Source organism: Pelophylax lessonae (assembly GCF_965119305.1).
Source record: "Pelophylax lessonae genome assembly, chromosome: 4".
NCBI classification, from domain to species: domain Eukaryota; kingdom Metazoa; phylum Chordata; class Amphibia; order Anura; family Ranidae; genus Pelophylax; species Pelophylax lessonae.
The window spans coordinates 358,088,468-358,108,941 of record NC_138771.1 but is presented as its reverse complement, the minus strand read 5'-3'; the positions used below and the strand labels follow the sequence as shown (position 1 = coordinate 358,108,941).

Below are 20,474 nucleotides of genomic sequence, written 5' to 3'. Positions count from 1 at the left end.
GTGAGAGTGATAGAACAGCAAATCTAACATACCTGCTTCCCATTCACACCTGAGAACTTGTAACACATGAGTCGCATGACACCAGGGAAGGAAAATGGGCCCAACTTGGATAATTTTACTTAGATAGATAGATATCCTGAAGCAAGCAGAAACTTCTGAAAATTTCCTCTACTATAGGTTGTTTGTACAGGGCAACAAATTACACCATGAAACTAAATGGTCAATGCACAATTTTATGTAGGTGAAAACACAAGGTGTAGGTAGGAAGGTTTACAATGCCTTTAACCTGTTGGTACAAGGGTAGACTTTTAAGACTTATGCTTCACTGGGTGGCCAAAGTTTCTGTGCTTAGAGTGCACTCACTACATGCTCCCAGCGGTCTAAGACCGCTTTTGGTACCCAGTCTTGATCTGTAGCCAGCAGGACAGGCTCTCGATCATGTGACCACTGATAGCCAGTCACAGTGGTCATGTGATCACGGATCCTTTTTCAGAAGGGATGCCGGGACAGGTAGGAAGGGGTTAGGTAAAGTTATTGCAGAATAATCCGGTCCTTAGCATAAGTGTAAAAATTGCTCTTGTTAGGGAGTCTAAAGGTGTAAGAAGTGTAATACTTAAAATGACCAAAAAAAAAAAAACAATAGGTTTAGTTCATTGTTGTGGTTTACCTACACTTGAAATCCTGTTTGTTTTCAATTTAAGTGTTCTGTTTAATAAATGTTGTGTTTTTTTCCTTTTTTTTGCAGACTATTATTGAGTGCCTCAAGTATATCACAACGGGTGATTTTCCACCTGGGTCTAAAGGAAACACGTTTGTCCATGATCCAAAGGTATTGGTCATTTTCACACTGTGGTGCTTACATTTGCTAAGCTTGCAATCACAGAGCCTTTCAAATACTTCTGTTCATAAGACTATTGTGAAAACATTTGGCAATTTCATAACAAGCAACTTTGCAAAATAAACCAAAAGAACCACAAAGGTTTTCTGTTAGGCCTCATTCACACAGGGCATACCCATGTGAGGGCTGTCTTTGTCCGCACGGGATGCCTAAGTGTTTTGTGCATCCACATGCAGGCAAATCTATTCATGTCATTCGGGATGTGGCGGTTTCACAGACACAGCTGCTGGTCCCAATTTGACATAAATGCAGGTACAGGTTTCTTCATGCTAGTCTTTACCTACACAATTTCTAGCTCTTGTGATTTTTCTGCATTTTTTCCAGAAGTGTAACTCCCACCTGTGTGCATAGAGCCTTCAACTCAACACACTATACAGTATGTGTATTTTTTCTTAATTTAATTGAAGGACCTCTTAATCATAGGTCCTCTTATACCTTTGGATGTGGTGTCGTGATCCTGAAGTCATTTGTGTTCCAGGAGTGGGATCATTTGTGACTCTAGGACCGCCGACAATACTTCCAAAGGACCTATTATCTAAATCAACCCCTTGCCTCCTGGGCACTTTTACCCCCTTCCTGCCCAAGCCAATTTTCAGTTTTCAGTGCTGTCACACTTTGGATGACAATTACGTGGTCATGCAACCCTGTACCCATATGATTTTTTTTCACACAAATAGAGCTTTCTTTTGGTGGTATTTAATCACCACTGGGTTTTTTTTAATTTTTTGCCAAATGAAAAAAGACAATTTAAAAAAACAAAAAACATTTTTCATACTTTGTTATAAAACTATGCAAACAGGTTGTTTTTCTTCTTGCACTGATGTGCACTGACGAGGCTCCACTGATGGGCACTGTTGTGACTGTACTGATAATCAGGACACTGATAATCAGTGTAGATGTCCCTTTCACATGAGCTGGTTATCGGCTCTACTCTTCTTAAGTTGTCATCGTGAGGAAAGAAATGCCGAAAACCGGCTTGTGTTTACATTGTGATCAGGTGTGATTGGACACAATTGATCACATGGTAAAGAGCCGCTGATTGGTCAGCTGATCACAGAGAGTGCCACAGCGGGTGTGCGGTTGGGGCTATAACGGGAGGTGGTCATATGACGCCCTCCCAGAACTTTTCATTCAGCTATAGCACAGTCAGCAAGTGGTTAATGACAAGCCTTTATTAAACTCAGAGACAGGGGTTTTTAGGGTGATTCCTAAAATTCCATTATTGGATGCATTTCAAATATGTCCTCCTTAAAAACATACGGGTTTACGGTCATATACCAGCCCAGCAATCTGTCAAGAAAAAAAATAAAATAAAAGTTCCATTTAATCTCTTATTAAACCTTTGCTTACTCTAATCAGCCCTAATTAATGCCTTCCTTCCCTGCTTCAGTGAACTATTTTCCTGTTTTAGTTTTCCTTTTTATTAACAAATTTTATTATTTACACTTTTTTTTATTTGTTTTGTTAGTGACACAATTAAAAAGTGCGAACTTGAAAAAAAATGATTTACAAAGTTTATAAAGTTGAAAAAGTTTATCCAGTTTGTGTGTGATTTTTATTCTTCAACAATTCCCATATTCTGCTTCCTAAGGAAGAAATGTAGATGTTTTATATAGTTGTTGACACAGCTCCCAATACCAATTCCTGGAGGAGAATGTTCCAAATTTCCAAGTGTTCCAAATTTTAAGTGTGCCAAAAGTGAAGAAACCTTTCTTTTAACCAGAAAAATTGTATTATATTTACCTTTTTAATTGATATCATGAATTTTCATACACACAGGACCACTTCCGTGTATATAGTAGTTTGACGTTAAATACCGGGGTTATCGCCACGGGATCACTTTTATGGGCAGCGGGAGAGGTGCCTCCCTCCCACCGCTTCCCCCAGTGTACCAGAGCCATTGGTAGTGGCAGAAAAGACCTGATCCAGTGGAGTGATGGGCAGGAAGTCGAGTGAGGGCAAGATGGCCACCACTCTACTCTATGCCTATGGAGGACCAGAGCGACGTCAGACGTCACTTCCGCCTAACATTTTTATTTTTAGGTAAATGTAAAATGACTTTTCTCATTTCACCCTTCCAGGACGGCCTACATATGAGAGGTTGTGGCTCCACCCTACAGGAAACGCAACTAATTTGCAGCTGTTAAAAGGTCCCACCCATACCTTGGGCTTCAGTTCAGTTCTGTTTCCAACCTACACCGGAACGTTTGTTTTTTTCTCTGACCTGAAGGCAATTGATTGTCTAATAGGTACCCTTGTAAGAGCAATATGGATGGTATCTGGGGAAACCCTGTTAAATTGCCTCCCTATCTGCTTTCCTTGGGAAAAAGGAAACTTACAGGTCACCAAAATGCTTGCCAGGTAGTTGGCTTCCTTAAGTAAAGAAGGGCCCTCCATACCTGAAGTCCTGGTAGTCTCCACAGGAAAAGTCTCCTCCATAAGCTCTCCTATGCTTGGTAAGCGCTAAAGGAAATTCAAATCTCCCGCCGGAAGGAGCGCTGCAAGCCTAGTTCTGAATACCGGAAGTTCTGGTTAAGCGGGGAGGAGCGAGCTAACGCAGGCATGGAGGAGACGCCGGACCCGCGTGCTAAGCCGGCAGGAATGGCGGACCATCTGGCTGCTAAGGGGAAACCCCCCAGGGAGACAAAGACCACCGCATCGCATCCCGTAGGGGAACAAGCGGTACCACAGGTGGCTGCAAGGAATGACAGCGAGAGACCGGGTAAGTGATTCTCCGGTCTGTGGGGGTCCACTGCTATTGTTATATAGGATAGCATGACTCTTTATTCCTTGCTGACAGCCTCTATAAATTTTAACTGTGTCTGTGTACTCATGTAATTGGGGTTAATGAGATGGTGATTCTCCCTCTCTCGTTATTACTACAGGTCTGTCTTCGGCCCAGGAGGCCCCTACAAGACCCCCCACCACTTCAACCAGCACAAGCATGTCTAGGGAGTGTGGTAACTGTGGGGATAGACTGCCTAGGCATTACACTAAAGCTGTTTGCCCTACATGTTTAAACAAGCTAGCTGCACAAGAGGCTTCTGTTTTAATGAAGGATTTCCTTAGATCAGTACAGGAGGAGATGGTAGCAACTATTGAGTCTTTTAGGACTGCAACAGTTACTCCGCCAAGTTCAGTGCAGTCTGTAGAGATGCCAAGAGAGAGTTTGTCATCCCAGGAGAGTGCGAGATGTAGGACAGGTCCCTTTGCTCCCTGTACAGCTTCCCAGGACATCCCCTCTGCACAGGCAAGGGATGAGGAAGATCCAGGAGAAGGGACTAGTCTGGCCGGGACTCAGGAGACAGAGCATTCATCTAGCTCTAGTGAAGTCTCTGACAGTGAGGATAGGCTAAGCTCCAAAGGGAGCAAGAGCCTCTTTTCCCTGAATGATATGGAAGGACTCCTTAAGGGAGTATATGCCACGGAAGGGATTCCTACGCCTGCTAAAGTATCCTCTGTTCAGGATAAGATGTATAAGGGCCTGGAGAAAACCCGCTCTAGGGGTATTCCAATTCACCAATCCTTAAAAAATATTATTCGTCAGGAATGGAGCTCTCCTATGAGCGCTCCAATCAGGCCGAAGTCCTGGAAAAGGAGGTATCCTTTTGAGGAAAAGGAGCTAAAAGAGTTTACTAAAAACCCTAGATTGGACGCTCCCCTGGCTCAGCTTTCAAAAAAATCTGATCTGTCATTTGAAAATGCTGGGTTCATTAACCACTTAAGCCCCGGAAGATTTTACCCCCATTCCGACCAGGGGGTATTTTGCGATTCGGCACTGCGTGAATTTAACGCACAATTGCGCGGTCGTGCGACGCTGTACCTAAACGAATTTGACGTCCTTTTTTTCCCACAAACAGAGCTTTCTTTTGGTGGTATTTGATCACCTGTGCGATTTTTTGATCACGCGCTATAAACAAAAAAAGAGCGTCAATTTTGCAAAAATAGCAATATTTTTCACATTTTTTTATATGAAATTCCCCCCAAAAAAAATGTAAAAATCAAAATTTTTAAAAATTTTCGGCCAATTTATTTTATGCTACCTATGTTTGGTAAAAAAAATCGCAAAAAGCGTATTTTGATTGGTTTGCGCAAAAGTTATCGCGTTTACTAACAAAGGGAAAGATTTTTGTCATTTTTGTTGTTTTTTTTTTTAACGCGTAATGGCGGCGATCTGCGATTTTTTTTGCGGTACTGCGACATTGCGGCGGACAGATCGGACCCTTGACTGACATTTTTGACACTTTTGGGGTTACCAGTGACATTTCTACAGTAATCAGTGCTATACATATGCACTGTTACTGTAAAAATACACTGGTAGTGAAGGGGTTAACTTTATTTGGAAGGGAGGGGCTGTGTGTGTCCCTAGGGGCGTGGTTTCTACTGTGATTGGCTGTGGCTCTAGCTGTAAGGACACTGATCAACGGATCTACATACCAGATCCGTTTTATCAGTGTCTTTGCAGCGAGGAGAATGACAGGCAGTTTGTTTACACAAGCTGCCTGACATTCTCCCTCTCCCCCGCCGATCGCCGAGTGACCGGCGGACATCGGGTCCGCTGGTCACACGCGCGGGGGGGGGCCGGGCCCACGCGGGAGCGGGAGCGCGCCCCGGGGGGCGCGCGCTCGCTCCCTAGACCCTCACAAGCAAACAACGTAGCCCTACGTTAGTTTGCCTGTGAGGGGCTGACCGCCGACGTAGATAGTCGTGCGGCGGTCGGCAAGTGGTTAAGGATGTCATGGATCGGAAAACCGAATCCTTGTTGAAAAAGGCTTGGGTAGCCAATTCTGGTAATATGACTACTGCATTAGCAGATACCTGTGTAGCCAGAAATGCTGACTTCTGGGTTAAAGATCTCACTTAGCAGGTTTTAGCTAGTGGAGGGTCTCAAGACATCCTAGACTCCCTGTCTGTAATTGGGAAAGCAATGTCTTATTTGGCATACTCAGCAGTGGAAGCGGTAAAAGCCGCTGCAAAAACATCCGCCTTGGTTATTTCTGCTTGGAGAACTGTCTGGGTGAAAGCCTGGGAAAGAGGCGTTTCTTCCAAACTGAGCCTTTGTGCCTTGCCTTTTGAAGGGGCCTTACTGTTTGTTTGGGAAGATGTTTCCCATGAAGGGGAAAGAGAAAGTAGGGAGATATTCCTTTCGGAACTCCTAAGACAAAGGAAAACAAAGACCTTTTAGGGGGCAGGCCAAAAGAACAGGGTTGGCAAGAGGCAAGAAAAAGTCTAACATATGCTGTTCCTTAAGCCCGGGGCCAACACCAAAGAGAACAAATGACGCCAGCGTCAGGGTGGGGGGCAGGTTATCCCATTTTGTTCCCCAATGGGAAAACATCTCAACCAGCCCCTATGTGCTCAAGATTATTCGTGAAGGATAACTTCTGGAGTTTTCCTCTCTGCCAGTGGCAGAAATAACACTAACATATCCATCAAAAGATGTACAAAAAAGGGGATTCAAGAACTAGCGGAGCAGAGGGTAATTACCCCCGTACCACTAAGTCAGGTCTTCCAAGGCTTTTACTCCCACATATTTGTGGTGCCAAAACCCCCAGGGAAATTCCTACAGTTGTATTCAAAATTATTCAACCCCCACTGAAATTGATTGTTTTGGCCAGTTTGACATTGATTTTGATCATTCAGTCATCCTGCTTACAATTAAATCAAAGAGGCACGTGTAGGTCAGACAAATATAACATAACATTTATAATGAAATAACCACAAATGTCTTTTCTGTGCTCACATCATTATCAGTTTTATTCAACCCCCAAGTGACATTCAATCTTAGTACTTAGTACAACATCCATTATACAGTTATAACAGCTTTTAAATGTGAAGCATAGCTTGACACAAGTGTCTTGCAGCGATCTACAGGTATCTTCGCCCATTCGTCATGGGCAAAAGCCTCCAGTTCAGTCACATTCTTAGGCTTGTGCACTGCAACTGCTTTCTTTAAGTCCCACCAGAGGTTCTCAATCGGATTTAAGTCTGGTGACTGTGATGGCCACTCCAAAATGTTCCAGCCTTTAATCTGCAACCATGCTCTAGTGGACTTGGAGGTATGCTTGGGATCATTGTCCTGTTGAAAGGTCCAACGTCTCCCAAGCCTCAGGTTGGTGACGGACTGCATCACATTGTCATCCAATATCTCCTGGTACTGAAGAGAATTCATGGTACCTTGCACACGCTGAAGCTTCCCTGTAACTGCAGAAGCAAAACAGCCCCAAAGCATGATTGACCCCCCCGCCATGCTTCACAGTAGCCAAGGTGTTCTTTTCTTCATAGGCCTTGTTCTTCCTCCTCCAAACATAGCGTTGATCCATGGGCCCAAACAGTTCTAATTTTGTTTCATCAGTCCACAGAACACTATCCCAAAACTTCTGTGGTTTGTCCACATGACTTTTGGCATACTGCAGTAGACTCTTCTTATTCTTTGGAGACAGCAAGGGGGTGCCCCTTGGAGTTCTGGCATGGAGGCCTTCATTACGCAGTGTGCGCCGTATTGTCTGAACAGAAACTTCAGTACCCACATCTGACAAATCTTTTCTCAGTTCCTCAGCAGTCACACGGGGACTTTTCTCCACTCTACGCTTCAGGTAGTGCACAGCAGTTGAAGTCAGCATCTTCTTTCTGCCACGACCAGGTAGCGTTTCAACAGTGCCCTTTGCCTTGAATTTGCGAATGATGCTTCCTATGGTGTCTCTTGGTATGTTTAACATCTTTGCAATCTTCTTATAGCCATTGCCCTTCCTGTGAAGATTAATCACCTCTTCTATTGTCTTCCTGGACCATTCTCTTGACTTCACCATGTTTGTAACCACACCAGTAAATGTCTAGAAGGAGCTGAGTATCACAGTCATTTTAAAGCTGCCTAATTGGTGCTTATTAGGCTTTATTGCTGCTCCCTGACATCCACAGGTGTTTTCAATACCTGATTGAAAACACTTCAATGAACCTCTGTTCTTCAGAGTGGTAGTCTTTAAGGGGTTGAATAATTGTGTCAATGAAGAATTCACAAAAGAAACATTTACGACTGTATTACAAAACCAATTGATGTAATTTTAGTTGCATATGGTTCTTTAAGAAGTCCTTGTAGGATTTCATTCTGAATACAATTATAAATGTACACTAAATTCCCTAAAACCCTTTACAGCATTGTGGGGTTGAATAATTTTGAATACAACTGTAATATACAAAAAATTCTCAATGGAGAATATTTATGCGGTCAGAAAAAATTTGCTAAAAAACATTTTTATGACCACGATAGATCTAAGAGATGCCTACCTCCATATTCCAATTCATCTGGAACATCAGGCATTCCTGAGATTCGCAGTGGTCACAGAGGAAGGCACTGCCCATTGGCAGTTCAGAGCCCTTCCCTTTGGCTTGGCAGCCAGTCCAAGGATTTTTACAGAAGTCCTAGCGGAGGCAGTAGGCCATCTGCACTTACAGGGCCTAACACTAGTCCCTTATCTGGACAATATTTCGATCTTTGCTCGTACAGCAGAACAAGTGAGTGCAAACACCCAGAAAGTGTTAACTGTTTTACAGACACTAGGGTGGCTGATAAATTTAGAGAAATCCTCATTGAAGCCAGCACAGGTTCAAACCTACCTAGGCTATCAAATAGACTCCAAGTCTCAAAAGCTTTTTCTCCCAGAAGAAAAGGTGGAAAAAGTGGTCTCAGCAGTAAAAAATGTATGTTCTCTTCCTCTTTGCTCCAGGAGACAGATCATGAGAATACTGGGTCTGATGACAGCCTGTATCCCAGCAGTAGAGTGGGCTCAGCTCCACTCACGAACTCTTCAGTTCTTCCACCTCTCTTCTTGGAACAAGAGACAGGATTCACTAGACGAGAAAGTGATTCTTCCCCTCAGGTAATATCTTCCCTGAAGTGGTGGACAATTCTTCAAAATTTGAGGAAAGGCAGACTCTGGGCACAGTGGCGACCCTTAAAAATCACCACAGATGCAAGCACCTGCGGGTGGGGAGCTCTGCTAGAAGGAGCTCATGCTCAGAGCACTTGGGTGATCCAGGTGAGTCAGGTGGATGCCACAGATGAGCTAGTTGCCCCGTGGGGTCAGAATCGTCTGATTTACGCCTTCCCTCCTCTCAAGCTTCTGTCAAGATGTCTGCGCAGGATTGAGGCAGAAGGGATTCAGGTCATTTAGTGGTCCCTAAGCGATTTGCTAGGCGATACCCCTTTGAGGAGCTCTCGCCGGGCTTGGTACGCCGATCTGGTGCTGCTGATCGCTGAGTTTTTTTTTTAAACCTTCCTCTCAGGGTGGATCTGCTGTCCCGCTGTCCCAAGGACCAATCTTCCAACCTGCTTTTCAGTCGCTGGCTTTGACGGCTTGGCTGTTCAATGCCAGGTGCTGATGGATAGAGGTTTGTCTGAGTTGGTGATTCCACCGTGGAAGACGTACATTGCGTGGTGTGACGACTATCTTGGGGTTCATCCTCACTTTTTTCGGTGGCTTGGATCTGGACCTTCCTTTAACGGGGAGGGGGAGGTGGAGCAGAAACTGACCTTGAGTACTATCAAGGGTCAGGTGTTGGCCTTAGCGGTCTTCTTTTAACTGACCTTGGCCACATACTATATATTGATGCATACTTTTTTTCTGGGAGTTTGGCACTTGACCCCTCCAGTGCGGTCTCTGTTGCCGCCTTGGGACCTCGATTTGGTGCTCTGTCTTTCAGAAGCCTCCTTTTGAGAATCTTCGGGAGATTCCCCTGCTTACGCTGTCCCAGAAGGTGGCCTTTTTGGCGGCTTTCACCTCTGCGCGCAGGGTGTCGGATTTGGCTGCGTTATCCTGTCGTTCACCTTACTGGTCATTCGCAAAGACATTGTGTTGCCTTACCTGTATCCCAGGCCAAAACATCCAAAGGAAATTGCTTTGCATGCCTTGGATGTGGACCGGGCATTTAGGGCGTACCTGGCATTTACGGAGTCTTTTAGGACGTCAGAATCACTATTTGTGCTCACAGATGGGTCTTGGAAAGGGTTGTCCATTTCCTCTGCAACCATTTCCAGATGGATCAGACAAACGGTGATTCAGGCCTGTTCCATCAGGGGTCAGGTTCCTCCTTTCCCTGTCAAGGCGCCCTCTACTCGGGCGCTCAGTGCAGGTTTGCAAGGCGACCATCTGGTTGTTGGTGCACGCTTTCACAAAGTTCTATAAAGTGGATGTGTTGACCTGGTCCTCTTCGAGGGTGTATTTTTTCAGTTGTTTTGGTTAAACTCCTGTTTACCTGGTTGGCTATAGTTAGCCTTGGAAATTTATTTTTGTTGTTCCCACCCCTCATGTTTAACACTGCTTTGGGACGCCCCAATGGTTGGGACGAGCAGGAGCTGTGCGTATGAATGAAGGAAAGAGAAAATGTGATTTTTGACTTACCGTAAAATCCATTTCTCCGATGTTCATTGACATGCACAGCACCCACCCCTCTGTGGAGTTGTAATTCTTCTGATACAGCTTGTAACAAAACTGACTACCTATAGCAGAGAGAAGGAATACCCCCTGGGACTGCCTATAGGCATAGCCAGACTTTTTTGTCCTACTCCTGTAGGGGGCAGTATAACCCAATGGTTAACCACTTAAGCCCCAACCCTATTTCGGACACTTTTTGTTTACAAGTTAAAATCAGTATTTTTTCCTAGAAAACTACTTGGAACCCTCAAAAATTATATATATTATTTTAGCAAAGACTCTGGAGAATCAAATGGCGGTCATTGCAATATTTTTTGTCATGTGGTATTTGCGCTTTATTTGGGAGGGAGGGGCTGTGTGTATCCCTAGGGGCGTGCTTTCTACTGTGATTGGCTGTGGCTTGAGCTGTAAGGACACTGATCAACGGATCTACATACTAGATCCGTTTGATCAGTGTCTTTACAGCGAGGAGAATGACAGGTGGCTTGTTTACACAAGCTGCCTGACATTCTCCCTCTCCCCCGCCGATCGCCGAGTGACCGGCGGACATCGGGTCTGCTGGTCACACGCGCGGGGGGGTCCGTGACCACGCGGGAGCGCGCCTCCGGGGGCGCGCGCTCGCTCCCTAGACCCTCACAAGCTAGTGACGTAGCCCTACGTCACTTTGCCTGTGAGGGGCTGACTGCCGACGTAGATCTGCGTTAGGCAGTCGGCAAGTGGTTAAAATGCCATTTTTTTGGAAAATTTTTGAAAAATCACATTTCACTGCATTTAAAAAATACTAAACAGTAAAGTTAGCCCATTTTTTTGTAGATTGTGAAAGATGATGTCACGCCGAGTAAATAGATACCCAACATGTTAAGGTTTAAAATTGCACCCCCCCCCCCCCCGTGGGATGGCGACAAACTACGGTCAATAGAAATCTCAATAGGCGACGCTTTAAATTTTTTTAACGGTTACCAGTTTAGAGTTAGCCTGGCCATACACTATACAATTTTCTTGTTCAACTTTCCTTTAGATTTACCAAAACCATGTAATATAGGGTCAAACCTAAACACTTTCAATTTGTATGCAGTCAGGCAGGCCCTTGCACTACGTAGTTTAAGGTAAATCTAAAGGAAATTGAATAAGAAAATTGTATAGTGTATGGCCAGCCTTAGAGTGTAGCTCTTTTTTTTTTTAAATTATTGCTCACGCTCGGGCGATCGCGGCGATACCTCACATGTGTGCTTTGAACAGCGATTTCATTCGCGGCTCGACTTTCGTATACGTTTTTTTTTGTGCGCGAACTAACGGTGACGGTGGCGGCTAAAATTTTTTTTTCCTATTTATTTTATTTTTTTTAACTTTATTACAAAAAAAAAAATCTGATCACTTTTATTGCTGTCACAAGCAATGTAAACATCCCTTGTGACACCAATATGCAGTGACAGGTACACTTTATGGAGGGATCGAGGGTCTAAAAGACCCTAGACCCCTCCACTACACTTCCATGTATGCAAATGCCGAAAACGGCGTTTTTGCATACAGCCGTTTTTTAAATTTGCCGCCTTTTGCAGCACACTAACCCGGAAGTGACGTCATGGACGCCGCCTCCGGGTTACGTCATCGGAGACCCGATCTAAGCCGTTTCCGGCTTTGATCGGGACTCCATACAGCCGGCGCACATGCCGGCTGGGTGCTCGGGGCTCCCGGTGGGATGGGAGCCCCGGTAAAAGTCGCGGGAGGGGGGTACGTCCCCTCCCGCTCACCCGGGTAACGATCGAGCAGCTCCCGAGCCGCATCGGTCGTTACCGACGGAAAGCCGACCGTTGGCACTAAACCACGGTACTGGGATGATGCCTCTAGCTAGAGGCATCATCCCGGTATACCCCCGCAAATTTACCCGACGTATATATACGTCACTTTGCGGTAAGTGGTTAAGAAGATCAGGAGCTGTGTCCGCCAAGGAACATCAGAGAAATGGATTTTACGGTAAGTCAAAAATCCAAATTTCTCTTACGTCCTCCGACAGTCGCCGCCACTTCATATTCGTCACTAATGGGGTTATTGACCTTTGCTCCGTAGGAGTAGCTAGGCAACAGAATATATTAATATCAAAGCTTTTAGCATATCCCACCCCCAGGGGGTGGTCCCCTCAGTCAATACCTCCCTGCTTCCTGCATTCCCAACTCAGTTTCTAATGCCTAGCTTAGGAGTAGGTTGGCTGTTCCTGTGCTGGGGCTCTCTGTCTCAGCCTCTATTCTCTTTTTGATTTTATTTTGAGTCTTTTTCTCTCTTTCTTTTACTTAGCTGTTGATTTTCAGCATTAGTTAGCTTCTTCGGATGAAGATGATCGTGCCGAGCTGGGTCTCAGTCTGGCCACCCTGGATCCCAGGGCTCAGGGCCAGGGGCTTCCCAGCCTGCCATCGAGCGTTCAGCTTAGGTTTTACCCTGGCACATTGAACGACCCATCCCTGTTCGCTGCAGGGATGCTATCGGTGAGGTGGCTACCTCACTGGACGCCATTGCGGTTTCGCACCGCAGTTTCCACTGCGTCATGCTTGCGACACTCCCTGTCTTCAGTGCAGCGGTTTGGTCGCTGGAGCAGGCTCCCCACGCCATCCGGACTGGTAAGTGTAATTCTATGTGGGGACCTGTCTATTTGGGTGTCAGTCTGGGACTGTGTGACCCTGCATGTCTGTGTGGCTGCTGTGCTCCCTGTCAGTTCCTGTGTGGACTTGCTGTCTGTGTGTGGGCTGTGAAGGGGGGGGCTCTCCCGCTCTGCTGGGTGTAAGCATGAAGCAGTCAGATTTTGGGCATGCTGTGCGGCGATCGCCATTTTTTTGCGGCAGAATCATGGTGGCCGGTCCTGTGTGGTAATGCACGGCGTTTTTGGCGGCGATCGATCAGGCCACATGTCTGCGCCATTTTCGGTTTGCCCAAGGAATCCTCAGCCGAGCGGCCATGTTTGTGTAGCCTTGCATAGGCTTCATAGGGGCGGTCAGTCTTGCATCACTTCCTTTTGCTCTGGGACAGCGATCGGTGGCAGCAGCCTGTGTGATCTCTCCAGGTTTTTATCTTCCCTTTTTTCCTGTATTCCTTGCCCAGTTTCTTGTCCCTGTGGGGGTCGGTGTATTCAGTGGGTGCGGTGGGCTACGCTCGCCGCGATCTTAAAGGGGCAGTACTCCTTTTTTCCTAATACTACTGGGGCATGGATTCTCATAATTGCAAGTTTCCTCCCACCTTGGTGGGGGGCCAAGGGGCTGCTGCTTCCCCCGAGGGGGCTGATCTGGCCACTATTGTGGCAAACTTAGCTGCTCAGGTGCAGATGCTGGTGGCTGATCGATCCACAAAACGGCCCAGAGTGTCTATTTCCTCTGATTCAGAGGGCGATGGGGCTGCTATGGCTGGAGTGCCCTTCTCAGGTTCTCACTCATCTCTAGACCTTGTGGGGTCTGACGGGGAGGCTGAGGTGGAAGGGGTTGATAATTCTCCCCCTGGCTCGTCTGAAGAGCTTGCACTCATGGATGAGTTAGTTGCTTCTATCAAGCAAACGCTGCATTTACAGGATGAACCATGTCCTCCAGTTTTGATGTCCTCTTATGGGACGCAAAGAAAGCGCAAAACATTGCAGGTTTTTCCTTGCTCTAACGAATTTCAGCGCACTGTTAATGAGCAATGGCGCAATTTAAAGAAGCCTTTCGCTGTGCCGAGAAGGTTCAAACTGCGTTATCCATTTACTCCCGCCACTGATGAGCGTTGGTGTGTGCCGCCTCAAGTAGATCACGCGGTGGCGATTTTGAATAAATCCACTGCGATCCCTGCTGAGAATACCCCGGTGTTCTGGGACCCGACGGACAGGAGATTGGAGTCTCTGGCCCGTCATGCTTATACGGTTGCTGGTTCTATGCTGAAGCCTATTTTTGCTTCCATTATGGCAGCCCAAGCTATTGCGGATTGGACGCAGGTGCTTAGGCGCACCCTGGTGGCCCACTCTGCGCCGCCGACAACCTTGGCTATGGTGGATCAAATTCATCAGGGTGTCATGTATTTGTGTGATGCGGACTTAGATATGGTCCCTTTGGCTGCGCGTCTTTTTAGTGTGGCGGTCTTGAACCGTAGCCTGATATGGCTGAAATGTTGGTCTTTTGACCAGTCTTCTCGCAAGAATTTGCCCTACGCGGGATCTCGCCTTTTTATCGAATCCTTGGATACCCTGATAAAGGGAATTTCTGGGGGTAAGAGCACTCTCTTGCCCCAAACTCACAAGAGTAAGTTTGTTCGTGGTAAGAAGAATACATAGTTTAGGGCCTCTCAGGGGTCCTTTCGTGCCTTTCGGTCGCACTATAAGGGCAAGCCCTTCAAGGGACAAGGCTCCCATAAGAAGCCGTGGGCGGGTAAGCAGAAGTCCGGCCAGTCCGGATCTGCTGCCCATAACAATGCGGCCTGAAGGGACGCCCTCACCCGGTTCTGGGGTGGGGGGACGTTTGCTCGGTTTTCTTCAACCCTGGCTGGACCGCATTCGGGACAGGTGGGTTCAGGAAATCGTTCGATCTGGATACAAGATCGAGATTCTCTCTCGGCCGGTGGGCAGATTTTTCCCCTCAAACCTTCAGCTGACTCCGGAGCGATTGCAGGATCTGCACCTGGCGGTGCGGGACTTGCGTGCCCAGGGAGTGGTGGTCCCGGTGCCTCATCGGGACAGATTTCGGGGGTTCTATTCCAATCTGTTCACTGTGCCCAGAAAGGAGGGCAAGGTCCGTCCGATTCTGGACTTGAAGGCCCTGAACCGCTTTGTGCGGGTTCGCAAGTTCCGCATGGAATCCCTGCGATCAGTGGTGGCTGCCCTGGTTCCGGGGGAATTCATGGCCTCCATCGACTTGAAGGATGCATACCTTCACATCCCCATTTTCGAGGGTCACCAGAGGTTCCTTCGATTCGCCATTGCGGATGATCACTACCAATTCGTGGCGTTACCCTTCGGTCTCGCTTCGGCTCCGCGGGTTTTCACCAAGGTGCTTGCGCTGGTTCTGGCTTTATTGAGGGCCCAGGACATTTCTGTCCTGGGGTATCTGGATGATATCCTGATTCGGTCCGCGACCAGTCAGGGCCTGGTGAACGACCTGTCCATCACGATGCGAACTCTGCAGGAATTCGGTTGGACGATAAATTTTCCAAAGTCAACGTTGTGTCCGTCGGTTCGTCTTCCCTACCTGGGGATGATCCTGGACTCTGTTCAAGCGAAGGTCTTCCTGCCGGAAGACAAGCTCCGGACATTTCAGAACGAAGTCAGGTCCCTCAGGGACAATCAGTGCTCGTCCCTCCGGACGTGTATGAGGTGTCTGGGATTGATGGTTTCGGCCTTCGAGGCGATTCCCTTCGCCCAGTTTCACACACGGGAGCTTCAGGCGGAGGTCCTGACCAAGTGGGACGGGCGTCCGCAATCTCTGGATCTGCGGCTGTCGTTTAGCCGTCTCACCCGCAGGGGTCTTTTGTGGTGGCTCCAGTCCCCGGCGGTGTCGGGGGGCAAGTCCTTTCGTCCTTTGTCGTGGACGGTGATCACCACGGATGCCAGCCTGTCGGGCTGGGGTGGTGTTCTGGGCGTTCTGTCCGCCCAGGGAACTTGGTCGGAGGTGGAATCCTCCCTTCCGATCAACATTCTGGAATTGCGAGCGATAAATCTCTGTCGTTGGACGGACAGGCTTCAGGGCCGTCCAGTCCGGGTACAAACGGACAATGCCACAGCGGTGGCCTACATCAACCACCAAGGGGGCACCAGGAGTGCCCGAGCGGCGCGGGAAGTAGCCGACATTCTGTCTTGGGCCGAGACGCACGTCCCGGCGATATCTGCAGTTCACATTCCGGGGGTGGAAAACTGGCAGGCGGATTATCTGAGCCGCCAGACCCTGGACCAGGGGGAATGGTCCCTTCACCCGGATGTCTTCCAGATGTTGTGCGCGAAGTGGGGGTCCCCAGATGTGGACCTGTTCGCGTCTCGTCTAAACAACAAGGTGGAAAGGTTCGTGGCAAGGACGCGCGATCCTCGGGCAGACGCCTCAGACGCGTTAGTGGCGCCCTGGCATCAGTATCGCCTGATGTATGCCTTTCCACCGATTCAGCTGCTGTCCAGGCTCCTTCGCAGGTTAGCCTTGGAGCCGCACACGGTGATTCTGGTGGCATCGGACTGGCCTCGCCGGTCTTGGTACGCAGACCTCGTGAATCTGGCGGTCGACGCTCCGTGGCGTCTGCCACTTCGAGAAGATCTCCTGTCTCAAGGACCGATATTCCATCCTGCTTTACAGTCGCTGGCTTTAATGGCCTGGCTGTTGAAAGCCAGGTCCTGAAGGATAGGGGTCTTTCCCCTGAGGTCATTCCCACTTTGATCAAGGCTAGGAAGGCCTCTTCGGGGAAGATTTACTACCGTACTTGGAAGGCTTACTTTGCCTGGTGTGAGTCCAGGGGGTATTCCCCTCGCTCGTACTCGGTGTCGAGAGTGTTGGCTTTCCTTCAAACGGGCGTGGACCAGCGTTTGGCGTTGGCCACGATTAAGGGTCAGATTTCTGCGCTGGCCGTTCTCTTTCAACGCCCTGTGGCGTCTAACTCTTTGGTTAGCACCTTTATTCAAGGGGTGCGACATTTGGTCCCTCCTAGGAGGGAGCCTTTGCCTCCATGGGATTTGAACCTTGTTCTGTCCGTGTTGCAACATGCTCCTTTTGAAAAGATCAGGGAGATCTCGTTGTCTCTGTTGTCCAAGAAGGTTGCCTTCTTGGTGGCGATCACTTCGGCTCGCAGAGTGTCGGAACTGGCGGCCTTGTCCTGCAAATCTCCGTATTTGGTGATTCATTTGGATAAGGTGGTCTTGCGACCTAACCCTTCCTTTCTTCCGAAGAGGATCTCGGAATTTCACCTCAATGAGGACATTGTCTTGCCTTCGCTTTGCGCGAAGCCTAAACATCCGAAGGAGGTGGCGTTGCATTCCTTGGATGTTGTTAGGGCGATCAGGGTTTACCTGTCATCGACAAAATACTTTCGAAAGTCGGATTCTCTCTTTGTCCTTCCTGAGGGACCTCGGAAGGGCATGGCGGCGTCGGCTGCGACCATCGCCAAATGGATCAGACAGACCATTGTGCAGGCCTATGCTTTGAAGGGGAAGGTTCCTCCTTTTCCTGTGAAGGCGCACTCTACCAGGTCTCTGAGTACGTCTTGGGCCTATCGTCATCAGGCTTCTGTGGCCCAGGTGTGTAAGGCGGCGACTTGGTCGTCCGTTCACACCTTCTCCAAATTTTACAAAGTGGATGTTCAGGCATCGGCAGATGCTTCCTTTGGCCGTAAAGTTCTTAGTGCGGCAGTGCCTTAGGTCCCTTGTTTGGGCCTTTGGCTGTTGGGGTGTTTTTACCCCTAGGTTACTTGTTCTTTCCTGGGTTGTTGCTCCTGTTGAGCACGTTTTCCTGTTGCCCAGTTGGTTCTCTTACTTTGGTAAGGTTCCTTTCTCTGATGTGGGTACTGCGTTGCTTTAGGCGCGGCTGTTTTTTTCCCACCCCTCATGTCTACACTGCTATGGGACGTCCCCATTAGTGACGAATATGAAGTGGCGGCGACTGTCGGAGGATGTAAGAGAAAACGGAATTTTTGTAAAATCTTACCTGGAAAATTCCTTTCTCTGAGTCCTCCGACAGTCGCCGCCCCCGCCCCTCTTTTGGGGTTTGTTTATGTACTCTACTGCTATGCTACTGAAACTGAGTTGGGAATGCAGGAAGCAGGGAGGTATTGACTGAGGGGACCACCCCCTGGGGGTGGGATATGCTAAAAGCTTTGATATTAATATATTCTGTTGCCTAGCTACTCCTACGGAGCAAAGGTCAATAACCCCATTAGTGACGAATATGAAGTGGCGGCGACTGTCGGAGGACTCAGAGAAAGGAATTTTACAGGTAAGATTTTACAAAAATTCCTTTTTTTTCCAAGTCCAAAGTCAGCGAAGCCCTCTACCAGGAAATTCTAGTGCACTTCATGCTTCCCTCTGCTGACCAGTTTTATAGAGATGCTGATTTCATTTTCCAGCAGGGCTTGGCACCTGCCCACACTGCCAAAAGTACCAATACCTGGTTTAATGATCATGGTATCACTGCGCTTGCTTGGCCAGCCAACTCTACTGACCTAAACCCCATAGAGAAACTGTGGGGTGTTGTCAAAAGGAAGATAAGACACCAGACCCAACAATGCAGATGAGCAGAAGACCGCTATCAAAGGAACCTGGGCTTCCATAACACCTCAGCAGTGCCACAGGCTGATCACCTCCTTGCCATGCCACATTGATGCAGTAATTCATGCAAAAGGAGCCATGACCAAGTTATGAGTGCATACTATACTGTACATGGACGTACTTTTCATTAAGACAACATTTCTGTATTAGCCTCTCGTTCTTTGTCTTTTTCTTGTAACTTTGCAAATCCTAAAAAAAGAGAATTAAAAAAAAAAAAAAAAAAAAAAAAAAGGATTGAGAAAGGCTGCTTTATCCCTAACCACTTGCCAACCAGCCGCCGCAGTTATATGGCGGCAGTTTGGCAGATTCACGCAAATCGCCGTACCTGTATGGTGGCTCGCGGGAGCGATCCTGTGGGCACGTGCCAGTATAGGTGTTGTCTATGTCTTTTTCCCACTGGGAAATAGCATCACTTCTAACAAATACGTTTTTCTCATGAAAAAGGTTATAAAAGAGGGATATACCTTTTTGATATGTTGGTGGTGAACAGTAGAATGTGTGGGCCTGTTGGAAGTAAACGGGACCACTTGGGGAGTCTATTCAAACAGTGAAGTTCGGTATACGTAAGTGGAGATAAAGATCTGTATTAGAAATTTGGTATTCTTGTTGTAATTATCGATAGGTTTTAGGATTGCTTGAAACAAATAGGTCTTCCAAGGAATGTATGCCCTTGCGGAGCCATGCGGATAGCGACCAGTCGTGTACTAGTCGTGTACTAGCTACTATTTTGAGTTGGGTAAGTTCTGCCAGGCCTTAATGGAGGCTAGCATAGATGGGGAGACAAATGAGGGGATATGGTTCCCTAGTGGAATGCTCATTAGCCATGGAAGGAGTGATTTTTTAAGGGTGAATGAAAATTCTATCATACTCCCATAGAGTATTTGGAGCGGGTGTAAACCAGTCTTTAAGTTGAGTAAGCACAGTTTCTATATAATAGTCGGGGAAGTCCACGTGACCCATACCTCCAGCTGATCTATTTTTGATTAGTTTGGAGTGGGAGCATCTTGGCCTTTTTCCCTGCCATACAAATATCGTTAGCATGTATTGGAGGGATTGTAAGTAGGTGGACGGAATAGGAAAGCTCTGAATAGGTATAAGAGTTTTGAAAAAAAAAAAAAAGTAGCATTTTTAATGCCGCTAGTTTCTCTGCCCAGGAGAATCCAATGTTCAGCCCATGTATATGGGAATTGTTGTTGGAGTATATTACTAGTTATACTGTCTATTCCTATGCACAGTATAGATGATTTGGCTTTATTAACTTTATAATATGATACTTCGCTAAACCACAATAGTAATTTTTGAACCTCAGCAAGGGAAGTTTTGGGATTTGTCAGGATCAGAATGACGTCGTCAGCAAAGAGGCTGATCTTGTGTTCCTGAGAAGCAACTGTGATGACGGATATTTTTTTAGTTGGATCTAACATCTAATTTTGCCTAGATTTTTACGTCTATGTTGAGGAGTGAAATTGGGCAGAAGTTTTTAGTGGTGTCGGGTTCTTTCCCGGGTTTGAGCAGGGTGATTACTGTAGCAGATAACCTTTCCGGTAGAAATTCTGAAGAGGAGGCAGCTCTAGACATCACGGTATTCAGGTCAGGGGTGAGTATTGTCTGAAAGCATTTGTAATATTCGCCTGAAAGTCCGTCTGGACCTGGGGATTTGTTATTGGGTAAATTGGCTATGATCTGAGCGAGCTCTGCAGCATGGAAAGGTTTGTTCAGTTCTGACAGTTGGGTTTCAGTTAGTTGAGGAAGAGAAATGTGGTCTAAGAAGGAGTTTATTTCCTCCGGAGAGGGGAAAATGCGTAGTTTTATCATCTTTAATATTATAGAGACCACTATAATATGTGCTGAAGGTGTCTGCAATAGATTGTGGATTAATCAGTTTTTCGTTGGTGGTAAG

The 20,474-nt window shown here is 47.2% G+C and overlaps 1 protein-coding gene across 1 annotated transcript in view; it reads left to right on the top strand.

Moving 5' to 3' along the window:
* The window catches only part of RAD50 (RAD50 double strand break repair protein), a 549,855-nt gene that overhangs the window by 86,554 nt on the left and 442,827 nt on the right, over window positions 1-20,474 (top strand). Inside the window, exon 3 of the mRNA XM_082256750.1 lies at window positions 746-829. Within this exon, the coding sequence (XP_082112876.1) occupies window positions 746-829 (84 nt within the window). The remainder of the gene's footprint in view (window positions 1-745; window positions 830-20,474) is intronic.